At 41.2% G+C, this 20,330-nt stretch overlaps 1 protein-coding gene across 1 annotated transcript; it reads left to right on the forward strand.

Annotated features, from left to right (window-relative positions):
• Positions 1 to 14: 14 nt before the first annotated feature.
• Positions 15 to 18,721, forward strand: LOC102211415 (arf-GAP with GTPase, ANK repeat and PH domain-containing protein 1-like). Its single transcript, XM_005739542.1, has 20 exons — positions 15 to 350; positions 909 to 2,139; positions 8,509 to 8,567; positions 8,653 to 8,740; positions 9,056 to 9,141; positions 9,249 to 9,390; positions 9,470 to 9,604; positions 9,740 to 9,861; positions 10,066 to 10,224; positions 12,716 to 12,799; positions 13,070 to 13,174; positions 13,268 to 13,415; positions 13,995 to 14,123; positions 15,132 to 15,269; positions 15,402 to 15,461; positions 15,706 to 15,857; positions 16,161 to 16,251; positions 16,893 to 17,115; positions 17,291 to 17,591; positions 18,018 to 18,721. Exons 2-20 carry the CDS (start codon positions 993 to 995, stop codon positions 18,297 to 18,299), a joined length of 3,651 nt encoding a protein of 1,216 aa, XP_005739599.1. The 5' UTR covers positions 15 to 350; positions 909 to 992; the 3' UTR covers positions 18,300 to 18,721.
• The last annotated feature ends 1,609 nt before the right edge of the window (positions 18,722 to 20,330 follow it).

The raw sequence follows: 20,330 nt of genomic DNA on the forward strand, positions 1-20,330 counted from the left end.
TTTTTTTTTTTTTTTTTTTTTTTTTTTTTTTTAGCTTTTCTCGAGACATAACAACAGATGTTTTTTCAGCATCTCTCAGTGACCCTCGCACTGTGCATACATAATTTTATGCATGACATTGTCGATCGGAGGCTCCAGCTGCCAGACGCTTCGTGACAAGGGAATGATTTCCATTTTGTTGTTCCCCTTTCACCTGTTTTCATCTTCAGTTGGAGCTCTTTTCTGTCAGCCTTGTTTGATGTGCCATTTGATATGAATGGTAATCCGGCGGCAGGATGATTTCTTCGTCAGATCAAATGTGCACGAAGCCGTGAATGGATACTCTTCAGTGGGGAGAGAAAAAAAAGAAGGTATGATATGAGCAAAAGCCGAGACAAATATTGTAGTAGGGTGGCATTATACAGCTAGTATTAATATTAGCCCTATTCAAGAAATGGATCAGTCATGAATGTATAGACTGTTGCATAATTCCAGGCTGAAATCTGAGGCAGGGACACCTACTCTGTGGAAAGATATACCTTATTTAGATTCATCCATGTGTCTCTGTGTCAGATTTGCTCTGAATAAATGAATTTAAGAAGGAAAGCAAGGCAGAGAGGGAGAAGGATTATGAATGAATCAGTGGTAGAGACCAGTAGTAGTGGTGTGCATTGAAGAGGATTAATGGAGGCATTTAAAAAAAAAACAGTCTAGACTTGTTTCACCAGTGGGTCAGCCTTCTGAATATATTCCATAAATTTGCAATTCAAGTGTTCCTCGATTTTTTATTACTGACTTCCTGTTTTTATTAAGGTTTTAAGAGCAAACTTGGACTACTGTCAAGTGCATTAGCCCGACATCAGCCAAAATCTGCCACACATCATTTGATCAGATCTGTATTTGATTTTGTTTTTTCTTCTGGTCTTCAGTCTCATCCTGGTTGCCATGACCGAGGTGTGCAGGTCTTTTGAGGTCAGAGAGCAGGTGTCACTGCACTGAGGTCTGCTGTCCCAATGAGCAAAGCGGCCAACCCACAGAGACGCACCACCTACCTCATATCCCTCACTCTGGTGAAGGTTGAGGCTTTGCCAGAGGATGTAGCAGGAAGCCAGACGGAGGCTCTTCCAGAGGGGGAAGGGAGCCCTAAGAAGGAGGAAGAGGAGGAGAAGGAGGAGCTGAACATTACTCCTGACAGGGAGGAAGAACCTGTGTGTTTGGAAGTGGCAGAAAAAGAAAACACAGAAGTAAAAGAGGAAGTGGAACAGGTGCGGGTCAAGTATGGCAGCCCTAGTGAGAACAGAGGGAAGCCTGAGAGGAGGGATGGACACCAAAAAGACACTGTATCGGTTGGTAAGAGCAAAGACGCTTCTTTTGAACACCCACCTGTCAAGCAAATGGTTAAAGTATACGGAGGAACTACCACAGAGGGAACTGCGCGCAGAGAGGGACCTCGCTCAGATGCCTTGCGCCCTAAGACTGAGCTCTACCGGGAGCCCCCCATGCTCTTCTTAAAGGGCGAAAATGGAGCGGACTTGAGCGGTCGTTCACGTTGCAGCCTCCCGTTTTCTGTCCCATCACAGGTCAGCCCACGTCCTGAAGTCTTGATGAGATCCCACGCAGGAGGTAACTCTGCATGGAGGGAGTTCAGAGAGACCAACACAACAACCTTGTATCACTCTGCAAAGACTTTGGACAGAAGGGATAACCGCTTTGGGGACCAGTCCCCCTTAACAGCAGCTACAACCATGGGGCCTTATAGGGCGTCCTGGGCCGACAGCGATGGCAGGGGGGCGCTCATCCGTCCCGGAGCTCCCGTCAGTGGAGGATATTCAGGCATAATGACCCGGGACAGCCCTCAGGGGGAGAGATTTAAGACAGTTTCCGTTTCCTTATCCGCTACCGACATGTCCAGGGCTCAGAGAAAGCCCACAAGTCGTACCCTGGACAACAGCGACCTACATTGCCTCTCCGAGGACCTGAAGAAGGGAAAGGAGGGACAGGGAGGAACAATCCACCGTGCTCCTCCTCCTCCCCCTCGTGATCGTAAGATGCTCAAGTTCATTAGTGGGATTTTTACCAAAAGTGCAGGCGTGCCAGCCGGCGTCAACACTCCACCTCCGCTGTATCCACCTGTGGAGAGAGGTTCGAGTGAGGAGGAAGGTAAGGCAACCTCATGAATCTACTATCTCTTCATACAAATGCAAATGAAGGCTGTAAACCAGGGGTGTCAAACTCAAATACACAATGAGCCAAAATTCAAAACTGGAACAAAGTCGCAGGCTAACGTTAATATTTATTGAAATATATTTATTCCTCCAGATATAAGAATGAATCTTTTCTTATGGACTCAAACAAGTTTTGCTGAAAAACTGAATATGGAGCAAGCAAAGCTTAATACTAAACAATATATATATTAGCTGTATAATACCAGTAGGCCAGCTCTGATAGTAATTTGGTATGGCTTCACGGGCCAAATGTAATTAGTCTGGGGCCAGAGTTTGACACCTATGCTGTAAACAGTAGCACACCAGCACCCCTTTATTTGACAGTCTCACTCTTCTGGACTCTTTTGACAGACCCAGACCTAAATTAACACGTGCTTAAGAATCAGAGTTTGTTGTACATGGCGAACAATATGAATGAGATCTCTGGTGTAAAAGTGGCAACGAAAAAAAATCATTTCAGATATATTTTGTTTCACCCAACAGCAGTCCCTCGGGAGGAAAAAAATTAGCCAATTAAGATGATTAGTTTATTCTGTGTAATTAAGTAGGGTCCCGTATTTATTACCCATGTATATTGCCTTCTCTGGAGTTTGTGTGGAGCTAAACCCCTCAACAAAACAAAACTTCTTAGTTATGCTCGAATGCGCTCGCTTATTTATTCACACGTTTAATTTATGTGAAGCACTTGGTGAAAGTTCCACGCAGACACAAGTATAGTGGAAAAAAATGCATTATCATTACTTTAGTTTGGCTTAACGATTTGTGTGAAACATCTTCTGTAATTGTTTCCTTTGCACGTTTCTCTGGGGAAATAGAAGACTTGTGTAAATAAAATAAAATAAAATAAAAAGCTAACATGAACATGTGGTACCTTTACAAGTGAGCTTTGTCACTATTGTTGTATTGCATGGTAGGTAACACCCGAAGGGCTAGAAATGTTCCAGTTACTTAAAGCTAATAGGTAACTTTTCCTATTTAGTGAGATCAGATGAAACAATTCCACTTATTCGTGGGCTCTTGGTGTATTTGAGATTAGTTTTAGGGTGGAATAATAATAAATATGTAGTCATAAACATATGAGGTGATCATGGGAGATAAGATTAGAAATGAGTGCATCAGAGGGGCAGCTCAGGTTGAGCAGTTTGGAGACAAAGTTAGAGAGGAAGGCTGAGATGGTTTTGACATGTGCAGAGGAGGGATAGTGGATAGTGCACTGCACAAAGGATGTTGAATACGGAGCTGCTAGGAGCATGAGGAAAAGAATAAGATCACAGAGAAGATTTGTGGATGCAGTGAAGGGAGGACATGCATAGGGTTGGTGTGACAGAGGAGGATGCTAGGGGTACGGAGATGAAGCAGATTATTCGCTGTGGCGACCTCTAAAGGGAGTAGCTAGAAGAAGAAGAAGAAGAAGAAGAAGAAGAAGCAATCATAATAACATCTGAGGAAATAGCATACCTTTGAGAATTTATAAGAATTACAACGAAAAGCAAATAATGATGTTTTTGTATCTGGACATAGAAAATAAATACCTGAGTGTTTTTCTATGGATGAAGAGTATTTGTTTTTAAGGTTAAGTGGTATATGTCCTTTCAATATTCAATTACTCTTTCACGGCACAAGTGGGAAAAACACAGCTTAGCTACAGTAATGAATTTGTGCTGCTAATAGAAAACTTGCTGTCCAAAAACTGGTAAAAATGAACAATTTTGATAGTTATTGCAACCATTTCACATTTTTATTCGCTGTTCTCTTTGTGTTTAGCGGTTTTGGACCTTAGAAGCAATTTAAATATATCACCTTGTTTTATTGACCAATCATCTATTTAAGATGGTAATAGATGATGAAAACAAGCTTGTTGGTAATCATTAGATTTGCAGTGTAAAAAGTAAATGTCAAGTTAATACCTTAGTTAAAAATAGAAGCTGGATCTGATGTAGGCCTGCAGGATATCTGATGGAGAGGTGATTAGAATATCAGGTCACTGTGAATTTATAAACCTATGGCAAGAGGGGGGAAATTACAGCAAACTTTCTGAGAGAAGGGGAAGAGATTCAAAGAGATTTTTAAAGTAAGAGTGTTTCAAATGTGTACAAGCTGTTCCTCTTTGGTAAAGCTGAGGCCATCACAGCAGTAAATAGCAAAGATGGGGTTTTTTCATGTGAAAATGCTGTCATGTGTCTTGAGTGCTTTGACTCTATGTTTGGGATATCAAACAAACAGAAATGTGTTCAGTGTTCATGATGCAACTCTATCAATTTTTCATTTTTTTTCTTTCTTTAAAAAAAATCTTTGACAGGGTGTGTAGGATTTGGAGTAAGCCCTGAATAATTTGTCGGGAGTAAGTGGGACATGAATAATTAAGGTTTGGGATACACAGAGCTGTGTTCATCGGCGGAGCGAGGGGAGCGGGTCCCCGCCACTTCCTGCTCTGTGCGTGGAGTTAATCAGCCTTCAAATGCAGTCCATTCATTTGTCAGCGTTATGTTGTGTCATGATGAGTCTGTAATTGCAGCTTAAAATGTCAGCGTTCTGCTGGCGGACAAACTCGGTGATTTTGATGCAGAAAATATTGGCCAACACCGGCAGAACGTGAGAGACGCGCGCAGTTTCGTGTTTTCAGGTGGACATCACGTCTCCATGCCCCTCACACACGTCGCTGTATCCATGAGAGACCGTTTATCGTATAGAGACCCAGGCTTGGATGGAGGCTTCTGGAAAATGGAGTTGCCATGGCAACAGCAAGCCGCGAGAGGTGCTATTTGGTCTGTGGTGTGACGCTCTTGATGGAGGGGAGTGTGGGTGCAGGTGGGGGGGATTGCCCAAAGATGGGGACGAGGGAGAGTGGAGTCGGTTTAAAGTTAGTATCTGTGTCCCCGTGGAACCAGGACGACGCTGCAGCTCGCTCCACCCAGCTCAGCGTGACCTGCCAGCTTCAGAGAGTGCGCGCGCGTGTGTGCGTGTGCAAGAAATGTCTGTGTCATTGTCTCTGGTGAGACAGTTTCCTCATCACTGTACATCTGTAAGCACTATCGCATTGTTTTTGCCCCCGCTGATGGGGATTTGTGTTGTTCCTTCAGCTTCATATTTGCACATGTGTCCTCTGTGGCTCTGTCTGTCTGTCTGCCCCTCTTTTTCTCTCTTTTTCAATGTCCATTCACCGACATCTTTCTGTCAAAGATAAAACAAAGGAAAATTCAGCCATAAAACCAGATCCAGAGCCTGTTCGCTACAAAGATATGCTTTATATATAATGCAGCACATAAAGGCATTTAAAGGGTAAAAGAAAAGCTGCAGATAATAATAAAATTGTAAATGAATTAAAGTTTTTAAAAATCTCTTTGTTTTAAAGAATTCTTTTGGCTGCCAATTCCTCAGCCCATGGGGATATATATATGTGTATATATGTAGATAGATAGATAGATAGATAGATAGATAGATAGATAGATAGATAGATAGATAGATAGATAGATAGATAGATAGATAGATCTCACTGGTATAAAGCCTGAAACTAGTTGAGGTTATTATATAATATTCCTGCTGAATCTTGCATTTCTTTCAAGACAAATGTTGCAGCTGAGATTAAGTGACTTGTGATTTATACTTCTGTAGAGTCTGGAAAAGAAATATATCCATGACCTCAGAATTAAATTAAAGGCTGAGCTACAGAGGAACAAAAATAAGAATAAGAATACATTTTAACAGTTGCCTTGGTACTCTACCTCCCACACTAATACTGCTGTCTGTGCTGCTGGTAAAGAGTTTTTATCATGTAATTTGTCCACTCTACAAAATATTATTTCAGCCTGTGACTGTAGGTTACACTGAGTGATAGAATTACACAGTAAAACAGGATTTGGTATTATGATGACAGTTAACCAATGTACTAGGTACATTTGGCCATAATCTCGCCATCATTTATCACCGTGACCGTTTTTAATAATTCTCAGTCATCATAGTTGACTGAGAATTAATGTTCATAATGTTCTGGTGATGTTCATATCGCTAAGAGGTAGTGACAGGAAAGCAACACAAACAGCTGTTTTTGCAGGGTCTAGTCATTCCACAAAGTGTGGTTAATGTAGCAAATATATTGTTAAAAATGCAATGAAAGAAGGTGTGTTGTGTATGAAAGTTTTTCACAGACAGTTCCTTCAGGAATGAACTATAGGATGGGAGGTAAATAGTGACTCAAATAGCCACTGTCATAACCGAGGTATGTAGAAGAGCATCTCAAATCTTGAAGCAGATGGGCTACAGCAGCAGAAGAACACACCCGGTGCCACTCCTGTCAGCTAAGAACAGGGAATTGAGATTATAATTCACAGTGGCTCATCAACATTTTGAACAAAAATAGATGCCTAGTAACTAAGTGAACACATTTTCTGTACAATAACAACGTTAACAGACGGAGGATTTAGTGCGCTCATCTCTAGAGTCCGACGTCTGCCGCAAGTTTAAAATGATGCTGATTATGAGTTAGCTATCATAAAGAGACATTTACTTTCTGTCTCCTCTCCTCCTCTAAACTGATTTCAACAAACTGTGTACACCCAGAGTCAGCCCTCAAGATTGTTTTCATACAAGGAAAATCTCCAGTGCAGTAAATCTATGTGTTCCTTGAGTCCAGTGTTAGAGGATTACTCAACAAAACATTATTTCGCAGAATGCTGCATGAGCATACGTGTTTCTACAAATAATTCTGAAACACTGTGACTTATATTTGACTCAAATCTTAACCCACTTTAGGTTATTTGACTTTCTTATGCAAACGATCTTCCATCACAAGCCTTTTGAATCAGGTTTCATCTTCTCGATACCACAGCGCACCGAGTGGCATACTCGGTCTTGTTTCAGTTGACACTGACTTCTATAAAATTCATGAAATGAGGGGAACTGCACAGGGAATAAAATGAATTATCTCACTCCAGCTGGCTCATATCTCTTTTCTTTTTCTTCTTTTAGTCTTCGAGGGTGAATAAAAGAATTAATGGCTCGTTAAGGTTGGTTTTGCCAGTTAATCACAGTAAGAGGGAGAAAAGAAGGTGGTTTAACAATGTTAGGGTAAAGTAAAGATAACTGCCATGCTGGCTAACTCGTATAGACTTGCACATTTGTACACTTGATTGAATTTTCTGGGTGCTCACAGTTGGGGGAGTGACAGCCTCTTTGAGCTCAGAGGGTGGATGGGGGCGCTTGAACATTAATGCTGCTCACTGTGTTGGATCCACAGATAGTTAGGCCAAACCTGGCCAGCAATCATACTACTGCTAAGTGTTTTTGGGACATTGTGTGTGTTTTAGAAACTCAAGGTTTATTATTATAGTTTTCTGCTTTATCCTGACTCTGAACTGAATCCAGTGACTGTTTTAGACCGTAACAATGCTGGAGACACTTAATTAAAGTCATATTTTATTTTTTTATTTTTTTATTTCAAATGAAGCTAACTAACTGTGGTTTTCACTCATCATCAAAAGCAACTTCATGGTTGCTAAGTCTGCTGTAAAATGTTACCAAGGGTTGAATGGTTGTGTTAAAGGGTTGAGTAGAGCTATTTTGCATAAAAATAGCAAGAATATGTTTAAATATAAATCTATATTTTAAGTCAAATTATTTATTTAGGGGGCAGTACAGCAATGCAGTGGTTAGCATCACCTCACAACAAGAAGGTCTTGGCTTTGAATCCATCGGCCAGCCGAGTGCTCCCTCTGCGTGGAGTCTAAATGTTTTCGCCGGAGACTCCGGCTTCCTCTCGCGATCCAGAATGTTAGGTTTACCAACGACTCTAAATTAGCCATGGGCGTGAATATGAGCGGTACTGGTTGCCTCCATGATCTCTCCATGATAACCGTGTGACATACTGCCAGCCTGTCCACGGTGTACCCTGCCTCTTGCCCGATGACAGCTAGGATAGGCTCCAGCCCCCATGCAACCCTGACTTGGGTAAGATAAAGGTCAGGGATGGATGAATAATGTATTTATACTAAATCCTACCGAACTGACTCCAGATCAGCACATACACCCCTATAAAAACTATCAACTTAGAATATTGGGCCTGTTTTTAGGCTAGTTTTGATTAGTTAGTCACTGGGCTGCCTGCATCTCACACAAACCCCTCAAAAATGAATGTGAGGAGCAATACCACCCAAAATAGCACATAGACTCAAAGCAGAGGAATACCCAAGTGCTTTATGCCCTATATCACGTTATATATATTGGTTTGTTTTTGTTCCTGTGTTTCAACTCAACTTTTCACCGATGAATCCCGTCTTCCTCTGTTTTTGCTCTGAACGTTTGCCCTCAGTTGTATGCACCAGCAGTCAAGAATGGACGATGAGCCAAACTGTGCAAGAGCTACATCTGGTAAGCAGGAGACTATAGTTTTTACAAATCAGTTTGTGGATTTAATATTGAATTTATCATTTCTCTCTCTGTCTCTGCTCTTCAGGGTGTTTTGGGTGGTCTGTGCAGTGGGAAGTCTGCTCTGGTCCACAGACATTTAACTGGAAGTTACCTCTCACTGGAGAACTCAGAAGGTTGGTTTAACATCTCCACCCATTAAGAGCAGAGCTTTGTGAATTCAGTTCAGATTGATTTGGTTTAACTTATATAGTTGACAACAACAGTCATCTCAACTCTAAAATGTAAGGTAAAGGCTGAACACTATTAAAGTCAGATCTCCGACAAGCGACACCTGAGTCTCCTCCAGCAGATGGATGCTGGCTGTTTCTGATTTAGATGATCCAGGATCATTCTTTTAATCACTTTAATCACAATTTTAGTGATGTAAATATCAAATGAGTTATTATGTAAAAGCTTTAAAAACATTTGTTTGTTCCAATATTTGCCAGGACGCCAGTATATTAAGGATGTGCTAGTTGATGGTCAGAGCCATCTGCTGATAATCAGAGAAGAGACAGAACTCCCGGATCCTCAGGTGGGTGGAGAATCGAGCTGAACTTGTTTGAGGGCTTATTTTTAATAAGAGTAAGTATTTCTTCCCTCTTGTACTTTTTGACTGCTATTATTTTTCCCTTTTGTTAGTTTGCAAGTTGGGTGGACGCAGTAATCTTGGTCTTCAGTTTGGAAAATGAGGCCAGCTTCCAGGAAGTTTACAAAATCTATCACCAGCTTGCAATCCATCGGCCCGTAACTGAGATCGCTTTCATAGTCGTTGGCACTCAGGGTAAGATGCTCACGCTCAGCATCTGTGCTTCCTTTATAATGAACTCTCGTTGTAGTTGGGTGATTTTTGCTTATTCCAGATAAGATCAGCAGCACCAACCCCAGAGTGATAGATGATGCCAGGGCCAGACAGCTCTGTTCAGACGTGCGGCGCTGCACTTACTATGAAACCTGTGCGACGTACGGCCTCAATGTGAACAGAGTCTTCACGGATGGTATGTACGTCTGTCATATCCAGAACCATATGGTGTGTGGTGCTGTAGAGGATGGACAAATATGAATTTTATTGGGGACTAATGTTTCATTTTTTTAATTTAACTTCTGGGTTTTGTTTTGTTTTTTTGCCACAGCTGCTCAGAAGATCATGGCAGCTAAGAAACAAGCTGCCCTACTGGCTTCTTGTAAATCTCTTCCCAATTCTCCCAGCCACTCTGGAGGCTCCACCCCAGTCTCCGGTGTCTTTCCAGGACAGGTAAAACCAGCACCTTGCCTGTTGTCCATAAGAAGCAGCTTTTGTTACTCTATTTTCTGTATTTCATTTTGCTGTCAGGCTATTTTTAAAGTGTGCATGCTGTTGTATCAGGCTTAGCTATTTGCTCCTTCTGCTCAATTATCACTTCATCTCCTCCGTCCTCCTCCTGTTCCTGTTTTTTTCCCTCTATCTCCCTCTCTTTAGGCGAGTAACGGTGGGCAGAGCAGCGACTACTCGTCCTCACTTCCCTCCACTCCTGTGATCAGTCACAAAGAGATTGGCAGAACACTGAGAGGGGAGAAGCAGGACGGTACTACACCTGTCTTGGTCCGTAGCGTCCGAAGACGCACCACGAGATTTGCGGTAAACTTTACTCAGTGCAAGCTCCAATCATGCTTAGAGACCCTTTTGCATTTTTACTGTCAATCTTCTTTCCTCCACTTTTTTTCTTACTCCAAGCCAACCCTTCAGTAGGTTTCCATGTTTAGAAAATGAGCTGTAAACACTTGACAGGACAAACCAAACCCAATGCAGGAACATACTTGTGGTCTTAAGTTATATAATACAGACAGCTAATTAAGCTGAAGTGACCCTACATTAACTACAGCGTGCTAAATTATCAGCTAACTGTAGGCACAAGCTGCGTCCAGTGATGCAAAATAATTCCAGTAAAATTGTTTTCCTCATCAAAGCTGAAGCACTGACTTCTTCGTTTTTCTGTTTGTGGAATTAAGAAATTCAGGTAACTATGCAGCAAATTATTACTTGACATCGGCTCGGTCACATTAGAAAATCTTAGTGGTTCAAAATATAATTTTGATGATGCTGAAAGTTTGTTGCATGCTTTAGATAAGTACTGGGCAAAAGTCTTGAGCCATTCCTCATTTCCTTATATTTTTCTTCCAAGAAGCCAGGCTTTGTAGCAGTTGCTTTGAGTAATAGTTCTCCAGGGTTTCTGAAGTTTTTCTCAAGGGATTTTCAGAGAAATGTCTTTTTTGTTTGTTTTTTGACACTTTCTTAGTATATATTTTAAACTTATCTTTAGCCACTTTGTTAGTAACAGGCTGTTTCAAAAAAGTAATGATCCCAAACACACAATGGATCACTATCATTCAGAGCCCGGACCTGAACATTATTAAAGTAGCGTGAGCTCAAACTGACAGACAACAAAACAAAAGGCAGCCAACATCCAACGGGGAGCTTTTAATGTCCGTCAAGAAGCCTGGAGAACTATTCCTGAAGACTACTTATAGAAATTAGAAGAAAACTTGCCTAAGAGAGTTTAAACTGTGCTAAAGAATACATATCATGCCATACCATATTTCCATTTATGTTTGTATATCACTGCATCTTTTTCTCATTTTCCACCCTTTATTTTGAAATATAGAGACATGAGGGATGGCTGAACACTTTTCCACATCATTGCAATAATATAGAGCAGAGTAATATAGAGATAGGTGGGGCTAACAGTCAAAGACAATACACTGGCAGAGACATGTTGTCATGTTCCTGGGTCTGTTGACCCGGCGTTTTAAGTTTTAGTTTATTTGGATGTTGTTTATGTTTAAGTTCATTAGATTAGCGAAGTTCATTTGGTTATTAGACTCCTTGTGTTTTCTTCCCCTGTATTTAAATTTCCCTCACCCTTTGTTTCATGCGTGTCTTATGTTATCAAGTTTGTATTATCATGTCTGTCTCATGTTTCCTGTTTTATTTTGAAGGAGTCGTGTGTTCTTTGTTCATTGTCCTGTCATTAGGCTCATGTCAGTCAGCTGTTCCTCCATGTGTTCCCACTTGCCCTAATCACCTCCTGTGTATTTAAGTCCTCTGTTTTCAGTGTGTCATTGTCAGGTCGTCTGTTGTCCACGCCATGCTTCCAAGTTTCATGTCTAGGTTTTTCTTGTTGTTTGTTTAGTTCTCCCAGTTTAGGTTAATGTTAGTTTTACTTTAGTATGCCTTGCCCTTTGTTTGTACCTTTTTTACCAGCCATATTAAATGACTTGCTTTTTGTTAACATTCAAGTTTTGTTCCCTGTTCCTTGGAGTCTGCATTTTGGGTCCACTCTTCACAATATATACAGTCTGCCTCCACCAGACTCTAACACATGCACTGTAATATCCATTACAAACATTACATATTTGTAATGTCTATTATGTCTATAATGTAATTATAATATTATATTCACTTGGGGTTTTGTTGAATGCTGTGAAAATTCAGCCTTATGGGAAAAACAATCTGAAATGTCATTAAAAACCTGCATTAACAAATGTTTGCATCACCTTGGAGACCTACTCATCTGGCTGACTCAACATTTGAATCTAATAATTAATGCTTATGTTTAATCACATGGATCATACTGGCTTTTAAGCTGCTAAATGCACCACATATATAGAAATCCTTCACTCATTTTGTCAGTGTTTTTTTACACTGGGCAGGCAGTTTATTCAGAGGATTATCAGAACAGCAGCCTCCTGTGTCTGAGGCTGAAGTTGATTATAGTGAACAGAAGAGTAAAGCTGTGGGTCAGAAAAGCTAAACAGTGGTCTTACAGACGCCACACAGATGAGGAAAACTACAGAATTAGGGTGGTAATTCTCTCTGCGTTTATTGCTATAAGTGACCAGAGCTGTAAGCATTTGATTAGACACTTGCATAAAAATACAGATTAATGCAGCTTCATGTAAAGCTACAGACAATTATTCTGAACCAGTTGCTTTAAATACACACTTATAAGCCAGCTTTTACAGCCAGCAGAAACTTTCCAGCAGAAACTCTGGGAAATATAAATTAAAATCAGCAGTAAGCTGCCCATTCCTGCCTGATGCAGTTATTGTCCATCCTTCCCTTCCTTTAGGGCCGGAGAGGCAGCGACTCAAACAGAAGGAGCGCAGACTTTAAGGGCGATCTGGGCAGCGGGCGCTCCATTCCCATCAAACAGGTAGGGCACCGATTTGCACTTGATACAGAAACAAATATGATGTATCAGATGACCCTCAGCAGAGGACATCTCACCAGCAGTCACTTCAGACGTGTGAAGCCAATTTCATCGTGTGGCGTGATGAAGTGCTGTGAGCTCCCATTCTGCCCTGATGAATAGTTAGTGGGTGTTTTTGGCAGCCAGCTTTCATTATGCTGCCGTAATATGTGAAATGAACACTTGAGACATTAGCAATAAATTGACAGTCTTCTGTGTTGTCGCCTCTGTAAGGGCATCTTGCTGAAGCGCAGTGGGAACTCGCTCAACAAAGAGTGGAAGAAGAAGTATGTGACATTGTCCAATGATGGCATACTGTCCTATCACTCCAGTGTCAATGTGAGTCGGCGTGTTAACAGAGCGCTCCAGAGCATTATGCTGCTGAAAGCACGACTGATGTTTGATGGTAATGGCTGATGTCTGGTTTGGCAGGACTACATGCTGAATGCCCCCGGGAAAGAGATGGACCTGCTGCGAGTGACAGTGAAGGTGCCGGGAAAGCGGCCGCCTCGCGCCATCCCTGCCTGCGCCCCCCCAGCTGGGCTTAACGGACGGGTCAAAGACGTTCAAGGAACTGAGGGTAAAGATGTTCTCTATGGTACACAAAAGAGGGAAAAATCTTTAGATGTCTCACAATAGCTAAACCTTATATATATATAAATAAACCTCATGTAAATTAATTATGTCATCTAAAGTTACTGTGATATTGAACAGATTTTGGTCTGGCTAATCTAAGAAGCTCAAGATTGTAAATCTCCATGCTGGTACTTTTCTCTGTGGAGCTGATAAGATGAAATATTTTACCTGATGACCTTTTTCTATTAGAGACAGTGATAAAAAAAAATGTAGATATGTAGAAAAGAAGGCTGCAGAACTGCTTTGTACGTATTGTTCTTGGTATTTTAAGACAATTGTAAATGGAGGGGTCAAGCATTTGTGCAAACGGGGGGAAATTGCAGCAGGCTGTGAAACCTCTACAAGACTACAAAACAGCATCATAAGGAATTTTGCAAGTGCTTTAAGAGTGTGTGGGGAAACTAAATCAGTAACGCATGCAAGTGTCAGAAAGTGTCACTGTTTGTTTTCACATTTAGTGTTTGACTAAATTGCTTTATTATTAAGTATGTGGTTGTTTATATGGTTGCTACCCTTCCTGTAGTCCCAATGAGTGCAAGCAGTCTCCTGCAAGTTGAGGAGATGGAGGGGCTGGGTGGTGCCCTGTTCCTGAGGGGTAACAGAGGTGTGCAGCGATGTCCTTCCACACTATCTAACCACGCTCAAAGCATTGGTGAGTATGGGACTAAAAACATGTAAGACAGTGAAATTTCTGAAATGTAACAAAAACAAAATGTTATTAAAAATGTTTCAAAACTACAAAGACAGTATGGCTGTGATCTTTGAGCCCTCACTGCATGGGTTCAGCAACACTTCACAGCACACTGTCATTAACGTCGCCTCCACAAATGCAAGAAAAATCTTTACTTTGCAGAGAAAGAAAAACATTCTTTAAAAAAATTAGGAAGGCTGTCACCTTTTCAGGCCACAAGCTCATTTAGGCTAGACTGAGAAAAAGTAGGAAACTATTCTGTGGACCATCCAGTCACAATTTGAAATTATTTTTGGGTGGCATGGTTACCGCATCCTCCCAGCTACAGAGAAGAGGGACCATCCAGCTTGGTATCAGCATACAGTCCAGAAGCCAGCATCCATAAAGGCGTGGCACGATATTTGTGCATTTGGCCTGAAAGACATACAAAGGGTTTGTTCCCATGCAGATGATGTCATTTTCGGGAAATGTCTTGCTTTTTTTTCAGCATGACAAAACATTCCTCACCATCTGCAGCTGTGTGGCTCCACAGCAAAAGAGCTCAGTATTGAAAACGAATTTAACAATATGAAAAGAAAAACATGACAAATGAGGCCCTGAAATATTGAGCAGCTGAAATAGTATTTTGAGCTAGGATGGGAAAATATTTCTCTTTTAGAACAACAACAATATTTGTTTCACTTAGTTCTCATAAGCCCAGAGTTGATGCAACACAGTGGTAAACATGTCCCTGCACCAACCTTTTAAAAAGGTGTTGCTGATATCAAATTTAAAACGAGCACCTATTAAAAAAAAACAACATAGAAAAACCTTAAAATCTCTCAGTTTCAGCATTTGATTTTTTTTTTTTTACTATTTCCACCAATTTGTGAATGATTGCATTCTGTGTATAAGTCATACAGTGTCCTGCTTTTTCGGAAACAGGGTTGTAGTAATTTTACGTTTGTTATCCTGTCTGCTCGTTACAAGACTCTGCAGTTGAGGGCGTCTCGAGCTCTTCCTCTACCAAAGACGTAGGTTCTGCCTCCCCTGTCACGGACAGAAAAAAGCATCGCAGAAAGAAGAGCATGAATCAGAAAGGAGATGCCACCGCCGGCCAAGCAGATGGTAAATGATTACAAGCTTCAAATATGTTTTCATAGGCACCGATCGGGATGTTTCTAATGATATTTGTAGCTTTACTACACATGACGAAGACTTTGTGTTTTTCGCTGATATTTTCTCTCTTCTCTTATGCAGCTAAGCGCAAAATGTGGAAACTCAAAAGCTTTGGTAGCTTAAGAAACGTAAGCAAGACAGGTAATATAAATCAGCTGCGCTGCCTCCACACATGCCAGGCTATCACATTAAGAGTCAAGCTTCTAATTTAAAATATTGACAATTAATCAATTAAATCCTGCAGATCAGCAGCATAAAACTAAACCTTGCTTATGCACAACTGTGATCCTGAAGTGATGTTAATAACCTACTGCTCAAATTTCTGCATCCAGAAATCATTAAAAAAAAAAATCTGAGCTCTGTGTTATTGTCTTTCTTGTCTCAGACGAGGATAACTTTGACTTCCTCATTGTGTCGAGCACTGGTCAGACGTGGCATTTTGAAGCACAAAGTGTGGAAGAGAGGGACTCCTGGGTCCAAGCCATCGAGAACCAGATCCTGGCCAGCCTGCAGCTGTGTGAAAGCAGCAAAAACAAGGCAAGAAACGACAGGAAAACATTCACTCTCTGACACACAGCAATCTAGTTTTTCATTCATTCATTTTATTGCCAGTGACAAATGGTAAATATTACAGACTTCCTGCAGATAAAAAGCTCCTTGAGAAAAAACAAGAACAGTGATTTTTTTTTAAAGATCCACCCTAAGTTGTTGTTTTTTTGCTTTCTGTTACTGTCAGTACAATGACTGCGGTCATTCATCACTTTTTTCTTTGCAGAAATAGATTTAAACAGGAGAGTTCACACAAGTTCATTTATTCTGGTTACTGTTTGCCTCTCACAGGCTCGAAGGAACAGCCAGAGTGATGCAGTGGCTCTGCAGGCGATACGCAATGCAAAGGGCAACAACTTCTGTGTGGACTGTGACGCTCCCAGTAAGTCATGCTTGCCTATTTCATCCCTAATTTGACTGCTCTGTTTGCTTTCACGTTTGGAAGTTTTAATCAGAGCCGAGACCTCTTTTGTTGTTGGTGTAAGAAGCTGCATAGAGCGAGGAGAAAATAATTTGCTGCGGACTTGAACTTCTTTGTGTTCGGACTCTAGAACAAATGTGGACAATCACCGTGGAAAATGGGTATGACCCTCCTCCATCTGACAGTCTGAAAATAGCTTTCCGTGCCTTAGAGCGTTCAAAGCGGGGTACTTTTAACTTTTAAATTGGTATTTAGCATATTTGAAAACAGTCATTCATCCGCATGCTATGAGATAAGACAATGGAGTGTGAATGCAAATATTTTTACTGTATGTGCCTTTGTGTGGTATTTTTCACATCCCACACGTACCACATTTTTCATATGATCTCTGTATTGTTTGAGGGCCAGATAAAGAATTTTGATGACTTATCAGATCTAAATTAAATTTAATGCTGAGGTTTATTTTTATGCTGATTTCTCAGACTCTTCTGTTGTGCACCATGGCCGATCGGGCGCATTTTAGTGGCACGCAGCCAAATGAAATTGGTAGACTGTCAGTTTCAAATGAAGTTAATTTGTTGTGTGCACGCTCCCTCTTCAAGATCCGACCTGGGCCAGTCTGAATCTGGGCGCTCTCATATGCATCGAGTGTTCCGGCATCCACAGAAACCTGGGGACTCACCTGTCACGGGTTCGCTCTCTGGCGCTGGATGATTTGCCACGAGAGCTGACGCTGGTTCTCAGTGCTATCGGCAACCACATGGTCAACAGTATATGGGAGGCACGCACAATGGGCCACCGTAAACCAGCACCCGATGCTACACGGTAAGGACAAATCATCTTTATATATATATATATATATATACACACAAGTTTTCTTTTTTTACAGTATGGACACATGAGCTGTGCAGCTCTTTCTCTGAGTCCACTGGAAAGTCCAGTGCTGTCATCTGTCAGCTGTAAATGCTGATGACTCACTTGTTTCTCTGTCCTTGTCTAGAGAGGAGCGGGAATCGTGGATAAGAGCCAAATACGAGCAGAAACTGTTTGTGGCGCCGTTGCCTCCTCCTACGAGCGAGGGCCCAGACATCACTCTATCTGGCCGTCTTCTGTTGGCAGTGATGGAGCACAATCTCCCCAAGCTGCTGCTACTTTTGGCCCACTGCACTAAGGAGGACATTAATGCCCCTCTCAGCCTGGCACGCTCCTCCCGGTCGCTCTTAGCTCTGCGGCTGCCCGCTTCCCCCCTGCACGCTGCCTGTCAGCAGGCTGATGTGGTGATGACGCAGCTTCTAATTTGGGTTTGTTTCCCTTTGTCTCTCTTTTTTTTATCTTACACTGGTCCAGCTACGAAGCAGGTATTCTCAAAAATATATAGGGATGTTGCTGCAGTGGAGGTACTTGGTTAAGTAATGATTATAAATTTCTTCATCACAGCAAACCATTTTGTAGAGCTGTGCAAAAATGGTAAAATTACCTCCTCTGAGTCGTTCACTCAGCAAAGAACAAAAGTGGTCTAAATAGATGACTCAGCAGACAACTGAAGGTGATCTAAATGTCTGAAAGGTACAAAAGCTCTCTTAATCGCACCTTTCTGACATCATTTAGAGCAATCCTGTTCAGGCTTAACTTTTTTCCTACACATTCTAAAACTTCCTTGAAGTGTGGAGGATGGGATTATTACATAATCTAATCCACTTTGCTTTCTTCTCTTTTCCCGCCTGCAGTATGGCTGCGATGTTCGGTATCGGGATGCTCAAGGCCAGACAGCGTTGGCTCTGGCTCACAGCGCTGGCAGCCAAGAGTGTGTCGACATCTTGCTCCAGCACGGATGCCCGAACGAGCCGCCCCCATCCGTCGCCGCGACAGTCGGTTTCGCAGCGGCAGCCACATCCAGCTTCCCTGTTGCCATGACACCAAGCCTGACGGTTGCCACGACACTCAAGATCTCGCACAAGAGCGGCGGCACAAGCTTGAGTTACAGCACCTCCAGAAGAGCAGTGTCATAACCGAAATGTGGTGTGGCATAAAGCCTGTGCGTCAGAGTGTGTTAGAGTATATGTTTGTGTGTGTGAGTTTGTCACTTTACCCTCATAGTGTCATTGCGCGTCCACACAGGCCAGCGGGACTGATGGACATGTTGCCAGATGTTGCACTCGTAGAGCCAGATGAGGTTCTAAAAGGTGTCTGTGTGTGTATCAGGAGTGTAAACTGTGAATCACACAGCCACATGCAATCTGCTTGAACGATTTAACCAAAAAAAAAAAGGCAAAGTCTTCTCATTACGCTTTACAAGTGACGGTAAGGTAAAAGGAATACGACATCCTCTGCCTCTGCATTCAGGTTTAAAGGAATGTATTTATCCTGTATGGAGGACTGAAAGTGCCAAAATAAAAATAAGCGCATAAATGACAAAATGTATATAGATGAAATACAATTAAAATTATATTAAAATTAATATAAGCAAAGGTTAATTTATAAAATGTGACAGGCTGATATAGCATCTTCAGTTCTTCAATGATCTCCCTAGGCAGTTTTTTCTGTTGTCAGACTGGCATTTATTAACCAATTGACAAAAAGCTGATCCCACTTTAACTGAGGCAATTGTAGAAATAAATATAAAAGAAGGGAAATATACAGAAATAAATAGAAGGGGGATTAGGTTGCAAAGGGAAAAAATGTAAAATAAATAAAATTTAAATTTATTTATTTAAATGTATTCTTACTTTTTTTTTATTTTGGCACTTATAGTCCTCCATAGTTTATATCAGATTGTATGATTCACGTTTCAGAATGCAGTCAGTGTTCAACTTTATTCTCCACTCCATTAAAAATGGCCTCAAAGAAGCTTATCAGAGTATCTCCAGGCCAGACGTAAAGAGCTGCAATAAATTTTACGATTTGAGGGGCATCTTGAATTTCTAGCGTTAAAGATCGCAACAGTTTTTCATTTGGACTGTGAATGTGTGTTTATGCTTAACACAGCTGCTAATTCAGCTCATAAACGATGTGTAAGCCGACATGAAAAGGGGAGGGCTGTTTTAGAGATAAACAGAGTACGTGTATAGAAAAGCATTGATAAAATACTATGATTCAAAAAAAAAAAAGCCTAATTTTCCAGAGTGTTATTGTATGATTTGTACAGTTGGTTATGTGTATAAAAATCCAAGGGTTACTCTGTTCAGAGATTTACTGTACAGCGCCCCGGCCCAGTTATTCTTTGATAACCGCCCGATTAACTCTTTGACATCCAAAACGGGAGGTTTTTATGTTACGTTTGTATCGGTGTGTCTGACATAAATAATGTATAGGATGTATGCATTATGACTCCAGCAGTAGCTCATTATCAAGGCGAGTGTAAAACTAGATGTGCAAATGAACAAGTGAAATGCCTTGATTTTGGTCGAATGTAGAGAAAAAAAACAGATAAGTTAACTGTTTTAAAATACTAACATGTTTTTCCAGATAATGCAGTTTTTGGTGGACTGTCAGGGTGTTTTGTTTTTTATTCCTGCTGTGTCTAATAGAAAGGGAAAGTAGGGTTTGCCAGATGCAGATGTAGGCTCTCATCTACAAAACCTGGATTTTGAACGATTCGATATTTGTAAACATGCACCAGAGGAATGTTCCCCGATTTAATAGCTTTTTTTAACGGCATAAAAACATCTCTCCTGCGGTACTGTACGTATAAACTTGTGTTTATCTGAAGGCTCAGCTGACTATACATGTCTGTGATTTAAACATCTTCTTCCATTTGTATTCCATTTGTATTTTTTTACTCATGCAATGATTCACAGAGTATTCATTATTAATACACTAAGGCTACTGCCCAAGCTGTGGTGTTTTTGCTTAGAGTTGTGTGTGTGTGTGTGTGTGTGTGTGTGTGTGTGTGTGTGTGTGTGTGTGTGTGTGTGTGTGTGAGAGCTGTGCATGAAGTGTGGTGGATCCAAAGCATCATGGGAATTTTCCATATATGCGGTGTTATACATTCATCATGAGACCTTCAGGTTTGCTCTGTGATAGAAATAAATATTTAGAAG

This window comes from Pundamilia nyererei, unplaced genomic scaffold, assembly GCF_000239375.1.
Source record: "Pundamilia nyererei isolate P.nyererei 1_Seehausen unplaced genomic scaffold, PunNye1.0 scaffold00092, whole genome shotgun sequence".
Taxonomy (NCBI): domain Eukaryota; kingdom Metazoa; phylum Chordata; class Actinopteri; order Cichliformes; family Cichlidae; genus Pundamilia; species Pundamilia nyererei.